We start from the raw sequence: 19,103 nt of genomic DNA on the forward strand, positions 1-19,103 counted from the left end.
GACATTTTTTGCACCTTACGTTGATTTTATCTCCTCTAGAACTTTATGTAAATGGAATCAAATATAGTATGCACTCTTGTGTTTGTCATAATATCGTAAGATTTATCCACATTGTTTAGTACATTATTACTTTTTATTTGTGAGTAGTATTCTATTGTATGAACATAGCACAGTTTGTTTATTCATTCTTATGTTGATGGACAGTTTTTAGCTATTGTGGATAAAGGTGCTTTGTACTTTTTATACAAGTCTTTTAGTAGACATATGTTTTCATTTCTCTTGGATGAATGTCTAGGAGTGGAATTGAGGGATCAAAGAGTAGGTATATATTTAATTTTAAAAGACACTGCTAGACATTTTCTCAAAGTGTTTGCACTGGTGCATGTTCCTGTCAGCCAGGTGTGAGAGTTCCAGTTCCTCTGCATCCTTGCCAAGGTTTGCCATTGCCAGTCTGTTTCATTTCAGTTGTTCTTTTGAGAGTCTCATTGTGGTTTTAATCTGGATTTCCCTGATGAACAATGATGTTGGACACTTTCTTCAGTATAAAAGCAACCATGGGCATGGCATATTCCTGACATAAAATCAGTCTGTTCTTAAAGAATAGGTACCAGGTTGTTGGGAGTCTCACGGTAGTGCTCCTCTGTGCTGTTTAATTACTGTAGAGAGGTTAATTACTTGCTTGTCTCATAACATTCCTGTCAGTGCATTTGCTGTTGTTTTTACTTTTCTAAAATTTGTCTGAATTTTTAAAAAATTTTTTGATTCTATTTTTATCCTTTGGTATACGGATTAGAAACAGATAAAATGGAGGTAATGTTCAGGTAGATAGAATATTATATCATCTGCATCTTTATTGAAAATCAATTTTTAATGCTTATATATATGTTGCTTACTTTATAATTCCTAAAATGAAAAGCAGAGATACTATATTTAGAAAATACTTATGAGTTTATTTTTTTGTCCAATTTAGAGTTCGTTGTCGAAACGCTGGTCCTGTAGCTCTAGCTGAGAAGAGCATTGCTCAGGTGGCAGAGAAATTCCTACGAAGAGGTTATTGTCCACGTTGCAACCATGTCTTTGTGGATGAAACCAGTACCTGGAATCACAAGCAGAATTCAGGACACAAAATCCGAGTCATTAAGTCAATGGAAGAATCAGTCTTACTTTATTGCCACAGCAGTGAAGGGAACACACCTCCTTCTGACTTGCACCTTTTGCAAGATCAATCAAAATTTTCATCACTTAAAAGAAATATGTCTGTTCGAGAATCTAGCTCACAAGATTGTAGCACTGTTCCAAAAAAGAAGATGAACTTAGGTGATAAAAGCCATGGGGGTACGGTTTGTGTTCAGAAGGAAAAGTCACTTGTTAAAACCTGGTTTTGTGAATGCCAGCAACGCTTCTCAAGTGAAGATGCAGTGGAAAAGCACGTTTTCTCAGCAAACACGATGTGTTATAAGTGTGTGGTCTGTGGGAAGGTGTGTGAAGATTCAGGAGTCATCCGTTTACATATGAGCCGCATTCACGGAGGGGCACACTTAAATAACTTTCTTTTCTGGTGTCGGACATGCAAAAAGGAGTTGGCGAGGAAAGAGGCTATTATGGCCCATGTGACTGAGTTTCACAGTGGACACAGGTATTTTTATGAGACGGATGAGGTGGAAGGTGACCCTTTGCCATCATCCTCCACAACCTCGGTGAGTGAGCCGTCTGCTGATAACCCTTCTTCAGCTGTTACTGTTCTGGATCCCTCCCCAGCACACAGCCCTCCAAGGGGTAAATGGCAATGCCGAATTTGTGAAGATATGTTTGACTCCCAAGAATGTGTAAAACAACACTGCTTGTCTTTAGCAAGTCACCAGTTTCATAGGTATAGCTGTGCCCATTGCAAAAAGACTTTTCACAAAATGGAAACACTGTACCGACATTGCCAAGACCAGCATGACAATGAGATAAAGATGAAGTATTTCTGTGGGCTTTGCGATCTGATCTTTAATGTGGAAGAAGCGTTTTTGAGTCACTATGAGGAGCACCACAGCACAGACTATGTATTTGTGTCGGAAAAACCGGAACCTTCCATTAAAACTGAGAGCGATTTTCCAGTAATAGAGACCGGTAAGCTGCTGACGTGCGGCTGCCGGGAGAGCTACCTCTGCAAAGTCAACAGAAAGGAGGACCACGGTCGCTGTCTGCAGACCCTGCTGGGCCAGGGCCGCCTGTGGTTCCGCTGCGGCGCGTGCTCGGCCACCACACAGGCTGCGGGCGACATGCGGGCGCACGTGCGCCAGGCGCACGCGGAGCAGGAGGGCGCAGAGGCCGCGCCGCCGTTTCTCATCAAGTGCGGCACCTGCACCAAAGCCTTCCAGGACCCCGACAGCGCGCAGCAGCACTTCCATAGGAAACACTGCTTCCTGCGGGAGCCCAGCGTGGCCCACTTCGGGGCTGAGCAGACGAGCCCTTACACGTTTGCTGCCAGTTCCTCCCGTGCAGAGAGAAAGCTGAGACAGGCAGCAAGCTGCCCACAAACATCAGACCCGGAGAGAGGAGCCGAGACTGACCCAAGCTGTCAGAGCGCAGGTACGGCTCTCCAGCTCCGCCGTCCATGCACATTTCACGTGTCCATGTAGAAACACGCGCATGGGTAGCCATCGTCTTTGCTCCTAGGAGCGTCAGTGTTGAAGCCGAGATGTGATGGGCTGATACGTTAGCTAGTTAGTTACCGCAGTCTGTGCTTTCCAGGGATCTGCATTCCCGCTGCTTCATGCAGCCGCTCTCACAACCTAAGGGCACAAAGAGTGTGTTACTCTAAATGATAGGTACTTTAGATCAGCGGTTCCCAACCTTTTTGGCACCAGGGACCAATTTCATGGAAGACAGCTTTTCCATACTTTGGGTTGGGGGGACCCCTGTTTTAGCTAACATTTTCTTTTCCAAAAGACATGGGAATTTTGAAAGATGAGGGAAACATGATCTTTCTGAAAGTCAGATTTCAAAGTTATACTGCACATTACTGTCATTTAGATTTAAGTTCAATAAAAAGAGAAATCAGGTGAATTCTCTTTGTTTCTGTTTTGGCCTTATTCTATAAGTATGAGAAGTCTTAAAGGTCACTTGAGAATTTGTATATTTTTGTTACCGCATTTTGGAAGCAAAGCTTTTACTTAGAGTTAAAATAGCAATTAGAAGTCCGGTTGTTAAGTGGTGGCCGGAAGCCAGGCAGAAGACAGAAGTATGGATCCCCTCGTCTGTGCTCACTCTAGACTTTCCCTCTTCTGTGATAAGATTAAGAAAGTCTAGAAGAGTGCAATGCTTTTATTTTGTTTAGAAGTATAATTGTTTTCTTTAGAGTATAATTTTAAGTACATATTCTTTTAAATAAAGATTAGCTCTTCGTAAGTTATACAGTGTCGAGTGGAAAAAATGAGGATAGGTGAAAATTTTGGCTAATAAAATATTTTTATGAACCACTCAGTTTTTATAGGTTTGCTCTGTAATACTTGTAGATCTCAGCATCACCTTTAATCACAGCATGTTTTATGTGAGAAATGATTAAATGATGTACTACAGACCCATTCAACTCAACTTCAGACAGTGAAACTGTGGTCACACTGTTTTATGTTCTGTTGTTTTCCTTTTGCTCTTGTGATTGCTTTTGGGGAATTTGTGTTGGTCTGTGTTTGATAGGAGGTCACAGTCAAGTGTCTAAATCTTTAATTACTCAGTATTTTAAGGAGAGATAAGAAGATGGGTGGTTTGGAAATGGGAAGATGGCAGTCTCTTTCTGAGGGAATCTCTGTTAGGTGGAGTAGAAGCTATCCGTTTTAAAAATAGTGTAAACATTTAAGATTTGCATTGCTAACACTTGAAACTGTAGGCCCTGTCAAGATGGAGAGGTATGAAAGAGAGGAAGAGGAGGGAGAACAAGAGTTGGAGATGGTGGGAGGTGAGAGGCCCTGAGGGAACTGAGGAAGAGTGTCCTTGGTGGGAGGAGTTCCAGCACCGCCAGGCCCTGTTCTGCACGAGTCACAGGAGCAGCTTAAGGGCTGTCTCGTGTCTGCTCTCAGGTGTGTGAACACAGAGCCAGAGGGCTGCCGATGAATCAGGCTACATTAAGAGAAGAACAAACTCCTGGTGGTGAGGAAGTTCTTAGCAAGTAAACTTGAAAGTTTTTGATGGATGGTGCAAGTTATTAATTATTTGGCCTTAAAAACTTGGTCTTCGGTATCTTCCAGTACACCAATTTTTAAAAAAATTCTTTTTATAAATGACTTTTAAAGAAAGCCAGGATCTATGATACGTATTTGTGGAAAGGATAATCATTTCTGAAATATTCAAAATATTTCTTACCTGATATAAATATATTGTGTCATGTACAGGTTTGGATTTCACGACATGATTTAGATAGAAGTAAATAACATTCAAAATTAATATTAAGTTGACAAATTAAGAAGTTTTTAGTTAATTCTTATCAAATTCATGTTCAATGTTTCTCTCTTCTCAGATGAAGAAGTTGTTGAGCTTCCAGACTTGGATTACCTGCGAACCATGACTCACATAGTCTTTGTAGACTTCGATAACTGGTCCAACTTTTTTGGTCACCTACCAGGGAATCTTAACCAAGGAACATTTATTTGGGGCTTTCAAGGTATAGTTAACAAGGAAAACATTTGAGACGACCTTCCTTTTTCCCCCGCTTAGAATACGATTTGCTTTAAAAGGACTCCTCTTGAACCTTCCTGAATAGAAGATAGGAACATAATTGGAATTTTGTCACTTTGCATTACTCTGCTAGAATATTTTTCTCTTTACATTTCTCTGCGGTAAATATTAGCGCTGTTTGGTGACCCATAGTTTGTGGATCTTTAAATACAGATTGAAAGAGCCTTTATTCAGTACCTACAATGTGCCAGGTACTGTACTTGATATTAATGCATGCTTACTGATTATGATAGTTTTCTCCCTTTAAAATATAAGGAAGTAGGCTGAGAATTTTATTTTTTACAAAGTACAAAAATAATAGTAGAGTTAGCTTTTGAACTTGGGCCTCATGGCTACAGGAGTAGTGTGTTTTCAACATAAGTGCCTCTTCAGTCCATCCTTACTGTTCATAAATGTTCATCTTCTTATAAATTTCCCTTCCAAGTACTAACCAGGCCCAACCCTGCTTAGCTTCCAAGATCAGATGAGATCGGGTGCCTTCAGGGTGGTATGGCTGTAGACTAAATCTCTTTACAAACCATTGACCAAACCTGGGAGAGAGACTCCTCTTTGATTAACTGAGGTTTAGTATAATGAACCTCTGATGTACAGGCATACCTAGAAGATACTTTGGATTCAGTTCCAGACCACTGCAAGTCACATGAATTTTTTGGTTTCCCAGTGCATATAAAAGTTATGTTTACACTACCCCATAGTCTATTAAGTGAGCAACAACATTATGTCTAAAAAAAGTCTTAATTAAAATATACCTTATGGGACTTCCCTGGTGACGCAGTGGTTAAGAATCTGCCTGCCAGTGCAGGGGACATGGGTTTGATCTCTGGTCCAAGAAGCTCCCACGTGCCTCGGAGCAACTAAGCTTGTGTGCCACAGCTACTGAAGCCCATGCACCTAGAGCCCGTGCTCTGCAACAAGAGAAGCCACCACAATGAGAAGCCAATGCAGTGAGAAGAGTAGCCCCTGCTCGCCTCAACTAGAGAAAGCCCGAGCGCAGCAACAAAGATCCAGTGCAGCCAAAGATAAATAAATACATAAATATTTGTGTATTTAAATAAAAATAAATAAAACATACCTATTGCTAAAAAATGCTAACCATCACCTGAGCCTTCAGTGAGTCCTAATCTTTCTGCTGAGGAAGATCTGGCCTCCATGCTGATGGCTGCTGACTGATGAGACTGGTGGTAGCTGGAGGCTGGGGTGGCAGCAGCAGTTTCTTAAAATAAGATGGTAATGAAGTTTGCAGCATCGACTCTTCCTTTCATGAACAATTTGCTTTCATAAACAATTTGTCTGTTGCATGCAGTGCCGTATGATAGCATTTTAAGTGGCACTTCTTTCAAAATTGGAGTCACTCTTCTTAAACCCTGCTGCTGCTTTATCAGTTAAGTTTATCTAATATTCTAAATCCTTTGTTGTCATTTCAACAGTCTTCACAGCACATTCACCAGGAATAGATTGCTCCGGAAATCACTTTCTTTTGCTCATCCATAGGAAGCGACTCCTCATACAGTAAAGCTTTATCCTGAGATGACAGCAGTTCAGTCACATCTTCAGGCTCCACTTCTAATTTTAGTTCTCTTGCTGTTTCTAGCACATCTGCAATTCCTTTGTCTACTGAATTCTTGAACCCCCAGAGTCATCCATAAGGGTTGGAATCAACTTCTTCCAGACTCCTGTTGATGTTGATACTTTGACCTCTTCCCATCTTCCCAATCACACATGTCCTTCATGGCATCTAGAATGGTGAATCCTTTCCAGGTTTTCAACTTACTTTATCCAGATCCATCAGAGGGATCACTATGTATGGCAGCTGTAACCTTATGAAATTTATTTCTTAAATAAGACTTGAAAGTCAAAATTGCTTCTTGATCCGTGCTACAGAATGAATATTGCATTAGGAGACATGCAAACAACATGAATCTCATTGTACATCTGCCTTAGAGCTCTTGGGTGACCAGGTGCATTGTCAATGAGCAGTCATAATTTAAAGATTCTTTTATTCTGAACAGTAGGTCTCAAAAGTGGGCTCAAAATATTCAGGAAACCATGTTATAAACAGGTGTGCTGTCATCTAGGCTTTGTTGTTCCATTTATAGAGCATAAGCAGGGTCGATTTAGCTTAATTCAGAAGGGCCCTAGGGTTTTCAGAATGGTAAATGAGCATCGGCTTCAAGTTAAAGTCACCAGCTGCATTAGCCCCTAACAAGAAAGTCAGCATTGAAGGCAGTCATTGACTTCTCCTCTCCAGCTATGAAAGTGCTAGATGGCATCTTCTTCCGATAGAAGGCTGTTTTGTCTGCACTGAAAATCTGTTGTTCAGGTCTGCAGCCACCTTTATGAATTATCTTAGGAATTATCTTCTGGAGAGCTTGCTGCAGCTTCTACATCAGCACTCGCTGCTTCACCTTACACTTTTATGTTATGGAGACAGCTGCTTTCCTTAAACCTCATGAACCAAGGTCTGCTCACTTCAGACTTTTCTTCTGCAGCTTCCGTACCTCTCTCAGTCTTCATAGAGTTGAAGGCAGTTAGGGCCTGGCTCTGGATTGGGCTTTGGCTTAAGGGAATGTTGTGGTCATTTGATTTTCTATCCAGAGACTCAGACCTTCTCCATATCAGCAATAATGTTGTTTCACTTTCTTATCATTCATGTGTTCACTGCAGTAGCACTTCATTTCCTTCAAGAAATTTTCCTTTCCATTCATAGCATGGCTAATTGTTGGGTGCGAGAGGCCTCGCTCTCAGTCTGGCTCGGTCTTTGACATGCCTTCCTCACTAAGCTTACTCATTGCTAGCTTTTGATTGAAAGTGAGAAACATGAGATTCTTCCTTTCACTTGCACATGTAGAGGCCATTGTAGGGTTATTAATTGCCTAATTTCAATATTGTGTTCTCAGGGAAAAGGGAGGCCAGAAGGGAAGGGAGAGAGAGGGGGGATGGGCCAGTTGTTGGAGCAGTCAGCACACCGCAACATTTGTCAGTTAAGTTTGCCATCTTGCATGGGCATAGTTGATGGTGCCCCCAAATAGTTACAGTAGTAACATCAAAGAGCACCACAGCTAATGCAGTAATCATGGAAAAATTTTAAATATTGTGAATATTACTAAAATGTGACATAAAGGTAACAAATGCTGTTGGAAAATGATGTCAGTAACCTTGCTCAATGCAAATTTGCCACAAACCTTCAGTTAGTAGAAAACACAGTATCTGCAAAGCACAATGAAGCAATGAAACAAGGCATGCCTGCCATGTTTGATAGGAAGCAGCATATAAAGAAGAGGATTAGGATTTAAGGTAGAAACAGGCTGACCTGGATGAGGTAGCCAGCACAACCTCTTAGTAAGTCCAGCTTTCCTCATTGCCCGTCATTTTTATTTACTGAGCAGCCGTGGCATATTTGTAAAAAACCACTGATGCGTACATTCATATAGAACAGCATGAGTCAAAGAATTTTCACGCACATTACTTTTGATTCTGCTTAACATCCCTCTGAGTTTTCAGATTAGTAGGCAGATTTACTTTCCTGAGATTTAAGCAACAAGCTGGTGATACTTGCACTGGCTTCTTCTGCCTTCTAATCTGGTGCTTTTCCCCTAGAAACATTTTTTTTCTAGTATTTGTTTTTCCTTATAGAGTTTTCAGTTGTATCTAGTATGCTGTTCTTTTTCGCTTGTTTGACTCATCATTTATGCCTTTTCTGAACATAACAGGAGGAAACACCAACTGGAAGCCTCCCGTCAACTGTAAGATCTATAATTACCTGAACAGGATTGGATGCTTCTTCCTTCATCCTCGCTGTAGTAAAAGAAAAGATGCTGCTGATTTTGCCATATGTATGCATGTGAGTCATTGTTTTATTCAAAATTGAATGTGAATCTAGGACCCATTTGGATTTTTATCCCTCTTGAGTCATAATGACACTGTAGATCCCTTTTCAGCACTGTGTTTTTTGTATAAAACCTTTTGCATCATGTTCTACTTATGACTATTGAGGGCAGGAACCCATAGCATGTGTTTACTGCTTCATCCCCAGTTCTAGCAGACTCTCAACCACTCATAGTAGACCCTCAGCTATTGCTAGAGTAAATTATCAGGAGATGACACTCCTTGACACATGAGGCACCTTCACGTTTTAACATCTCTGAAGTGGGGAGGCACCGTAATAGTCATCGTTGGCCCAGATGGAATTTGCATTTGCATTTGTCTCTGCCAATCACCTGGAGAAACAACCCACCTGAGACCCAGTTTAAATTAAATTCTCTGCTTAAGGGTTTCTGTGTCACACTGTTAACATGAATTTACTCTGCAAAATTGTTGACTGCTGCTTATGTTTTAAACTAGGGGTCCCCACCAGCAGGAGGTGAGTGGCAGGCAGGCTAGCGAGCAAAGCTTCATCTGCCACTCCCCATCTCCCCATCGCTCCCCAGCGCTCCCATTTCCGTCTGAACCATTCCCCCCCCCCCCCCATCTGTGGAAAAATTGTCTTCCACAAAACTGGTGCCTGGTGCCAAAAAGATTGGGGACCGCTGTTTTAAACCACAAGATAATTTCTTTTTCCATCCAGCCAGTGTTAAGATTGAGTCGTGCAAATCACTTTGCTTACCTTTTTCCTATGGCAGATTCACTTTTTATTTACCCTCAGGTTGAGTGGGTAGCCCTGTTCCACCTTTATGTGGGGGCTTCTTATTTTACTCTTTTTGGCTTTTTTTTTCTTCCTTTCTTAGTGGCATATAAAAGAGCTTATCTTATAACTGACAGCAGTTTATATTTGATTAAATATGGTATATTTCATTTATGAATGAGACCTTTATATCATTCTTTGGTGGGAGCGAGGGAACAAGCTAAATACACATTTCTTGGTATGTGTTCGTTCTGAAATAGGTATAACTTGATTGGAAGCTCAAATGCTGATTTTTATCAACATGTGCCATTTGTTCCAACTTAGGCTGGCCGTCTGGATGAACAGCTTCCCAAACAGATTCCTTTCACCATCCTCTCAGGAGATCAAGGTTTTCTGGAGCTAGAGAATCAATTTAAGAAGACTCAGAGGCCAGCACATATACTCAACCCTCACCACTTAGAGGGAGATATGATGTGTGCCTTGTTAAATAGCATATCTGATACCACCAAAGGTACGCAGCTGCAGCCACAGTGCAAACCACCCAAGAGGAGGAGACGTCACTGCTAAGAGAAACCAATAAACTGCTGTCCACTAGTGCCCTGCTGCCTGCTCACTAACTGCCACACGCTCATGATTCTATTGTGTTTTTTTCTTAGCTTCATTTTGAGTGTATTAGAAGGAGAAGGAATTCATAATTTTTTGGAGCCCCTTTTTAATCTAATGGATCTAATTTATATTCTTATATTTAAACCATATGGCTTGAAATATGCTGATACAGATTTGCAAAGCCCAGAAACTAGATCTTCATTTCCTTTCTAAAATTCTAAATTTATCTTCAGTTTTTCCGAAAGCAAAGTGCTTTTAGGAGAAACCAGAAAGCAATAAATGATAATATGGCAACACACACAACCCCCCCCCAAAAAAAAAAAAAAATTTAAGTGACAGAATGAAGCCCTGAAAGATCTCTATTGCCTTGAAGAGCTAGGCACTCCCTGTCCTACACTCCTCTCTGCTTTTCTGAGATTGTTCAATGAAAGGGCACACTGATGTCCAATTTCACTAACCAGTATTTAAGAAAGGATGTAATTCTAGGGATCTAGATGGTTGGGTTGTTTTTTTGTTTTTTGTTTTTAATTTCTGAAATAAATGTGGGTAGGAGAGAATAAAAGAATAATTTTAAATATCCTAATAATTTGCAGCCATGAGTAGGGTGTGAGGGTACTGATGAATGACTTCAATGAAAAACTGACTACTTTTTGGAATTTTTATTATATGCCTTTAAATTTTCCAGGTGTGCTCTCCTCCTAGCTATTTTCTTCTTTCAACATATGTAGAGCCACATGCTGATTAAAGATCTATTCTGAAGAACTTTGCTCTGATCACTCATTGTGGTGGATCAGTTCACTTCTGCAAAGCTAGGAACCATTAAGCCACTGGCACAATTGTGCTCTTTAAAGGAAAATCAACTCTGTTTTGCATATTTATGTCATGCTTTAGTACTGAATTTTATCTTCCTATTCGGTAGTTTCTGTTTTCATTCCCTTGCTTTTTCTGTTTGTGGCGTTTTGAAAAAATTTTAATCTTTTTTAATTAGAGTAGAGTTGATTTACACTTTTGTATTCGTTTCTGCTGTACAGCAAAGTGAGTCAGTTACACATATACATATATCCACTTTTTTAAAATTCTGTTCCCATATAGGTCATTACAGAGTATTGAATAGAGTTTCCTGTGTGTCTGTGGCTTTTTTTTAACCTCTTTTTCTTCCATTCTTTTACCACCCTTTCCCCAATCCTTGACAACATCTATTTAACATCTTGTAAAATATTTAAATTTTTGCCTCTGCCACCTAGGCCAACCCCCTTTTCTTCCTCCTATGCTGCTGCTCTGGGAAGCATTTCTTTTGTAATTTAGAACATGAGACCTGTGATGGATTTGCCTTTCTTTCAACTTTATTTGGAATGAGAGCTGCAGATGAGTAGGCCTGCATGGGTATATTAGGGCTGGAGGTAAGAAGGTATAGGTTATTGTTATATTCTGATGTTCTTTTCTGAATGTCTCTTACGCTCTAGGTTTTTTTTTTTGTTTGATTTTTGATGTATACTTTAATTTCTGTTTTCACTCATCAGTGTCACAGACCTCTTTCTATGTCAGTATATAAAATTCTCTAGGTATTATTTTTTAATCATTTGTTTGTAACCAGTGCTCATTTGAATTTACTGCTCTTTTGGGGCACATGTGTACTTTTTTGTGCAATGTAGAGACCATGTAGTGCATAAGAAGGTCATGGTCTTTGGTTCGATTGCTAACGTTGCTGCTTCCGGGCTATGCGATTTCAGGCAAGTTACCTTTTTCTGAGTCTCACTTTTCATATCTATAAGGTTGTAAGAATTAGTGATATGTATAGTGTCTAGCATAGCATAGGAAAGCGCATAGGTACTCAATAAATAGCTACTGTTAATTATTACTACTGTAAAAAGGAAATATGATTCCTAACCACTATATATATTTTTTTTAGTTTTTCTTTCCAATTTTTTTTATTGTGGTAAAATATACATAAGATTTACCCTATTAACCATTCTGAAGTCTCCAGTTGAGCGGTATTAACTACACTTACATTGTTGTGCAGCCATCACCACCGTCCATCCCCAGAACTCTTTTCATCTTGCAAAACTGAAACTCCATTAAACAATTCCCCAGTCCCCTTCCCCCATCCCCTGGCAGCCACCATGCTATTTCCTATCTCTGAATTTGACTACTCTGTATGTTGTGTCAATGAAATCATGCAGCCTTTGTATTTTTATTTATTTATTTATTTATTGGCTGGGTTGGGTCTTCATTGCTGCGTGCGGGCTTTCTTTAGTTGCATTGAGCAGGGGCTACTCTTCATTGCAGTGCATGTACTTCTCATTGCGGTGGCTTCTCTTGTTGCAGAGCATAGGCTCTAGGCACGTGGGCTTCAGTAGTTGTGGCATGCAGGCTCAATAGTTGTGGGTCATGGGCTCTAGAGTGCGAGCTCAGTAGTTGTGGCGTACGGGCTTAGTTGCTCCGAGGTATGTGGGATCTTCCTGGACCAGGGCTCGAACCCGTGTCCTCTGCATTGGCAGGCGGATTCTTAACTACTGCGCCACCAGGGAAGTCCCAGCCTTTGTATTTTTGTGACTGGCTTATTCACTGAGCAAAATTGTCCTCAGGTTTCACCCATGTTGTAGCCTATATTATCAAAATGTCCTTCCTTTTTAAGGCCGAATAATATTCCATTGTATATATTTACCCCCTTTTGCTTATCCATTTATCTGTTGATGGACATTTGGGTTGCGTCCATGCTTTAGCTATTGTGAATCATGCTGCTGTGGACATGGAGGTGCAGACATCTGTTAGAGACCCTCCTTTCAGTTCTTATGAATATATACCCAGAAGTGGAATTTCTGGATCGTATGGTAATGGTCTAATTTCTAATTTTTTGAGAAACCTCCGTACTGGTTTTCCACGTGGACTGTACCATTTTACATTCCCACCAATAGTGCATAAGGGTTCCAGTTTCTCTACATCCTTGCCAACAATTGTTATTTTCTTATTTTTGTTTATTTTTGATAGTAGCCATCCTAATGGGTGTGAAGTGGTATCTCATTTTGGTTTTGCTTTCTGTTTCCCTAATGGTTAGTGATGTTGAGCATCTTTTCATGTGCTCTAGCCACTGCATTTTAAAAGTAATAAAGCTAATTAAAATTAAGTGGCCAAAGAAGTGTAGTCTTTAAGTCACATATTTTATTTAGGTCTGGATTTAAAGATGCTTTTATAACTCTAAAATTTAGAAAAGTGTTATGCTGAATCGTATGTTCAGATTCAGTTTAAGACAAATTTTTTTTCTTCATGGAAGACAGAAGGGCCTCAAATTGCCTGCTAAGAAACTTTATAATAAGAAGATCAAAGGACAGTGACTTTCTTGGGTAGCTTTGTTCCTTCACCTTTCCTAATAAATGGCTTTGTGAATAGTAGAGTAAGAGTTTTTGTTAAGAAATGATATTTCATGTGTATTGGGACTGAGAAACATCTCTCAGTGTCCACAAACACTGTAATTCTTGTTTGGCTTGTAGGGTAGTTCTGGTTACCACGAGAATGCCAGGGTAACTCCTTTCATCTAACTTAACCTAGTGTCCTATCATCAGATTTGACAACCAGTTATTTTTGGGGGTAGGAGTCGGTGGACCTTTTTGGGAATCTGACAAAAGCTTTCTATACTTCTTTCCCCAAAATGGACATGTACAGTAAGTCCCCTACACACGAACCTTCAAGTTGCAAACTTGCAAAGATGCAAACGTGCGTTTGCATGGCACGTCCAATCGTGTAAGTTAGTTCACATGTCTGGTGTACGTTGTCACATATGTGCATCCTCTACAAGTGGATGTGATTTTGTGTACAGTACTGTATAGAGTGCAGGAATACAGTATCTTTATTTCAAGCCCAGGATGTCCGGAAGCAAGCATAAAAGCAGCGGTGATGTAGCCAGTGCTACTGTACTTTTCAAGGTACTGTATTGTAAGATTAAAAATGTTTTCTTTATTTTTTGTGGCTTTTTTAATGCATTATTTGTGTGAAAAGTATTATAAACCTATTGCAGTACAGGACTATGTAGCCGATTGTGTTTGTTGGGTACCTAGGCTAACTTTGTTGGACTTACGAACAAGTTGGACTTATGAATGCACTCTCGGAACAAAACTCGTTCATATGTAGGGGACTTACTGTACATACAACATCACGTACAGCTTCGAGGATCTGTCATTTCAAGGCTCCTAGTTACCAACCAGCCACCTCACAAACTCTCTTACAGGTAACATAGTGAGAAGTTCTCTCATATTTATCATTATTTTATAAACAGCGTGATGATTTTTCAGGTTTTTAAAATCTCTGCCAAAGCATAGACAAATGATAGAAGTTTGAACCTCTTCTTTCTTTCTCCCTTTCTTTCTTTCTTGCTTTTTCTTTCTTTCTCTTCTTTCTTTCTTTCTTTCTTTCTTTCTTTCTTTCTTTCTTTCTTTCTTTCTTTCTTTCTTTCTTTCTCTCTCTCTTTCTCTCTCTTTCTTTCTTTCTACTTTTCAGAAATTTTTCATTTTTAGGAACATAAAGTGGTTTTATTTCTCCTATGTAAACAGGAAGAGTGTTGAATAGTGTGAGAATCAATGATCATGTGGTATCTTATACTTTTTTTTTTTTTTTGCCAGTTTTTCACTTAATTGAAAGTTTTTTCAGGAGTTGCTTACCTCAGTAGAAATAGAGGTGTTTGGAAGTTGCTGGCTGCATGTGTGAATGTCAGTCATTTGGTCATAAGGTCTTATATCTTTGCCTGGTAGGGGGAGGACAGGTAAGTGGTGTTACTGCCAGTACTTGTTTAGATCTCTGACTTGGTTGGGGTTCATCAGTTACCCTCTGTAGCAAGGTGATCCTTTAGGCCAAGTTTGAGATTTGAGTGTGTCGTGGTTTTTGCCCTTGCTTCTGTGCATCAGGGTTCCAGCACCAGTGTTTTGATTACAGCTGTGATATATGTTTAATCCCTGTAGAGATGTGTAGAAATATTAATCTGTCCTGAATTGACACCTTTGGCCCCATTATCCTTCATCTATTTTATATTGTATTCATTTTCACTTTTTAAAAATTTGCCAAGATACACGGATCCTTTCTAATGATCCTTCCTAGTCAGAGGAGCCAGGTAGACTTTTACTTCTTTTAAATCTTTCACATTTTATTCACAAATATGTGTTCATTCTAACTCAAGCCTCTTGTTTCAAAGATGTAGCTATCACTTGTTACTTCAGTGTTGTTTTAAAGACGAAAAGGAACTTTATTGAGGACCTACTGTGTGTCAGCCACCATGCTAGCTGCTTTTTGTATTTGTAGTTTTGAAGATGTTTAAACGTGTTCAAAGAACTTCTTCCGTGTGTTGTTTAATCCTCTTTGCAAGACTATGAGGTAGGATATGTTAGATCATCTCCTTTAATAGATGAGGGAGCAGAGGCCCAGGAAGGTTAAAAAGCTACCTGGGGCCACACAGCCATCACCTGCGTGCGAGGGCTGAGGCTTTCACTGATAAAAAGCCCCGATTTTATGATGTAGAAAATCCGTTGTGCATTGTTGGCTCTTAACCATTTCCTTGAGGAATGAAGATGGGAAATGCCCTGTTGCACTCTAACGACATTGCAGAGTGTGTGCAGATACCAAGTATGAGGGCTTAAAAAAAATAACATTTAGGAAGATTTTTTTTTTTTTTTGTAGAAGATAAAAGGATTTGACTGTGGGTTCTGGTACTTAAGAAAGTAAGCTGATTGTGTGTCAAACATGGCCAACTTAATCATTGTAAGTTCTCTAGGATCTTTTGTCTTGTAAGTAAACCAAGAAGCCCCGTTTTCCTTTTTTTCAGACTGTAGAAATGTAGTCTGAGTGTGTGAGGGCAGGCTAAGTTAAAGGGAGCACCCCAGCACCATTTTTATTTACCCCGTGTAACATTGCTTCTGGCTTGTAGAATGCTCTTTGCAAGATAAAATAACTATGCTACTTGTTTTTACTATCTTTTTAAAAAAATATTTATTTATTCATTCATTTGGCTTATTTATTTATTCATTTATTCTTAGTTGTGGCACACGGGATCTTTTTGTTGTGGCACGTGGGCTTCTCTCTAGTTGTGGCCTGCAGGCTCTAGAGCTTGTAGCCTCAATAGTTGCGGTTCGAGGGCTCCTCACTGTGGCGCGTGGGCTTAGTTGCCCTGGGGCATATGGGATCTTAGTTCCCAGACTAGGGATTGAACCCGTGTCCCCTGCATTGGAAGGTGGATTCTTAACCACAGGACCACCAGAAAATCCCATTTTTACTATCTTGACCATACATTTTAAGGTTTTGTTTATTTGTTTGGTTTTACTTCCCAGAGTGTTGGATTATTGTACCCACTTCAACCACATTCTTGATGACTGAATTTCTGAGTTGCCATTTTCCACTATTTCATTAGTCACTGCCATTGCTTATATTAAAAAAAAAATTCTCTGTGCTCTTAAAGATCTGTTTATGTGGTAGAACTTGACTATGTCTTGTAGGTTAGTTCAAGAACATTGATTTGCTTTATGTAAGATTTTCTTTTTAAAAACATATTTTTGTGTATTCATTTGTTTATAGGTCTTCAGTGATTAAACATCTTCCTTTCAGTTTTATGTAAAGTTTGAACTTTCCTAGAATATTTTTTCTTAGGTAATACAAGGATGAACTTGAGCATAAGTTGTTATGAATTAGTGAATTTAAATTGAAAACAGACTTTACTGTGCTTCAAGATGATTTTTGTTGAATCTGAACACTGTCTTTGGGCTATCTGGTTTATGGCCCTGGGACTTTGTTTTATCTGTTCAGTTTGTGTCTTCATTTTGGAAGAATGGGATGGAAGCATTAAGTATGATTGGTACCAATTACACAGGTTTTTAAAGCCATCTTAAAAACTGAACATACAAGTTCACCCATGCTATGAAAGTAGGCACTACATGAAATAGTTGTTGAACCTAATTCTAAGCACCTGTCTGCCCGTTTGCTCAGCCTATTGATGAGACTATATAGGTTGTTGCTTTGGGCACCATCCTAAAAATCTATATGATACAATTAATTCTGTGCAAGGAACTGAATGTAGGAAAAAATATTTATGATTTTCTCTGTTCTACAAATGGGGCTCATTGAGGCAAAGGAAACCTTTAAAAGTATACAACCTAGTGTCAAGCTAATCCTTTTGATTCAAACCTGCCGTTTTGCCTGAGGCCTTGGTTGCCATGATGAATTCTTCAGGCCAGTTACAACATGCTGCTTTTGACTGGCCTTGGCTTTGAATTGTAATAACAGAAACCTTGTGTATTTTCTCTTTGTTCCTAATGTTTTAAGACTATTTTTTGTTCTTCAAATTGTAAATGTAATGTTTTATTTCACTAAAACACAGCTTGAAACATTTGAAGTACTAGGTGTATATAACATTGTAGAAAAAGCAATAGTTTTTTTGCTGGAATAGCAAAAGGTGACTTGTAATAAATTTTTGCAGCAAAGGAATGTAAGAGAAATATAGTTTTTATTTATAAACAATGATAAATTGAGAAACTTTTAAACATGTATTTTAAGTTTTTACGTATTTTCACAGAAACAAATATGTCCATGTGATTTGTTTTTTTTTGGTTTTTTTTTTGTTTTTTTTTTTTGCGCAGGCTCAAATTTTTTATTGATTAGCACACTCAGGTTAGATAGATTAAGTTCTCAGGAGGTAGAATTACAATGACCAAACTCCTAAAGCTGATATATAAAGCAGAATGCCAGTTGATTAATCTATGAGAACTGTACTTTCCAAGGAGATATCCTCTAGCTAGCTAATTAATTAATTTCTTTTCTTTCTTTATCTAATTCTTTTTTTTTTAAATTTTTAATTTTTTACAATAAACTGCATATATTTAGAGTGTGCAATTTGGTATCCCAATCTCCCAGTTCATTCCCTCCCAACCCTCCCTGCTTTCCCCACTTGGTGTCCATATGTTTGTTCTCTACATCTGTGTCTCTATTTCTGCCTTGCAGACCAGTTGATTTGTACCAGTTTTCTATAGTCCACACATATGTGTTAGTATACGATATTTGTTTTTCTCTTTCTGACTCATTTCACTCTGTATGACAGTCTCTAGGTCCATCCATGTCTCTACAAATGTCCCAGTTTCATTGCTTTTTACAGCTGAGTAATATTCCATTGTATATATGTACCACATCTTCTTTATCCATTCATCTGTTGATGGACATTTAGGTTGCTTCCATGTCCTGGCTATTGTAAATAGTGCTGCAATGAACATTGGAGTGCTTTTTGAATTACGGTTTTCTCTGGCTATATGCCCAGTAGTGGGATTGCTGGATTGTATGGTAGTTCTATTGTTAGTTTTGCAAGAAACCTCCATACTGTTCTCCATAGTGGCTGTATCACTTTACATTCCCACCAGCAGTGTAAGAGCATTCCCTTTTCTCCACACCCTCTCCAGCATTCACTGTTTGTGGATTTTATGATGATGCCCATTCTAACCAGTGTGAGGTGATACCTCATTGTAGTTTTGATTTACATTTCTCTAATAATTAGTGATGTTGAGCAGCTTTTCATGTGCCTCTTGGCCATCCATATATCTTCTTTGGAGAAATGCCTATTTAGGTCTTCTGCCCATTTTTTGATTGGGCTGTTTGTTTTTTTGATATTGAGCTGGATAAATGTTTATATATTTTGGAGATTAATCCTTTGTCTGTTGATTCGTTTGCAAATACTTTCTCCCATTCTGAGGGTTGTCTTTTCATCTTGCTTCTAGTTTCCTTTGCTGTGCAGAAGCTTTGAAGTTTCATTAGGTCCCACTTCTTTATTTTTGTTTTTATTTCCATTACTCTAGGGGGTGGATCAAAAAAGATCTTGCTGTGATTTATGTCGAAGAGTGTTCTTCCTGTGTTTTCCTCCAGGAGTTTTATAGTGTCTGGCCTTACATTTAAGTCTTTAATCCATTTTGAGTTTATTTTTGTGTATGGTGTTAAAGAGTGTTCTAATCTCATTCTTTTACATGTAGCTGTCCAGTTTTCCCAGCACCATTTATTGAGGAGGCTGCTTTTTCTCTATTGTATATCCTTGCCTCCTTTGTCATAGATTAGTTGACCATAGTCTGGGCTTTCTATCCTGTTCCATTGATCTAAATTTCTGTTTTTGTGCCAGTACCATACTGTCTTGATCACTGTACCCTTG

General features: G+C 39.1%; 1 protein-coding gene across 2 annotated transcripts in view; it reads left to right on the forward strand.

Annotated features, from left to right (window-relative positions):
- The window catches only part of ZNF451 (zinc finger protein 451), an 82,890-nt gene that overhangs the window by 46,507 nt on the left and 17,280 nt on the right, over nucleotides 1-19,103 (forward strand). For both annotated transcript variants that reach the window (XM_057699490.1, XM_057699491.1), the window contains 4 exons: nucleotides 971-2,577; nucleotides 4,502-4,645; nucleotides 8,430-8,560; nucleotides 9,665-9,851. In XM_057699490.1, the coding sequence (XP_057555473.1) occupies nucleotides 971-2,577; nucleotides 4,502-4,645; nucleotides 8,430-8,560; nucleotides 9,665-9,851 (2,069 nt within the window). The remainder of the gene's footprint in view (nucleotides 1-970; nucleotides 2,578-4,501; nucleotides 4,646-8,429; nucleotides 8,561-9,664; nucleotides 9,852-19,103) is intronic.

This window comes from Hippopotamus amphibius, chromosome 11 (genome assembly GCF_030028045.1).
Source record: "Hippopotamus amphibius kiboko isolate mHipAmp2 chromosome 11, mHipAmp2.hap2, whole genome shotgun sequence".
Lineage (NCBI taxonomy): Eukaryota > Metazoa > Chordata > Mammalia > Artiodactyla > Hippopotamidae > Hippopotamus > Hippopotamus amphibius.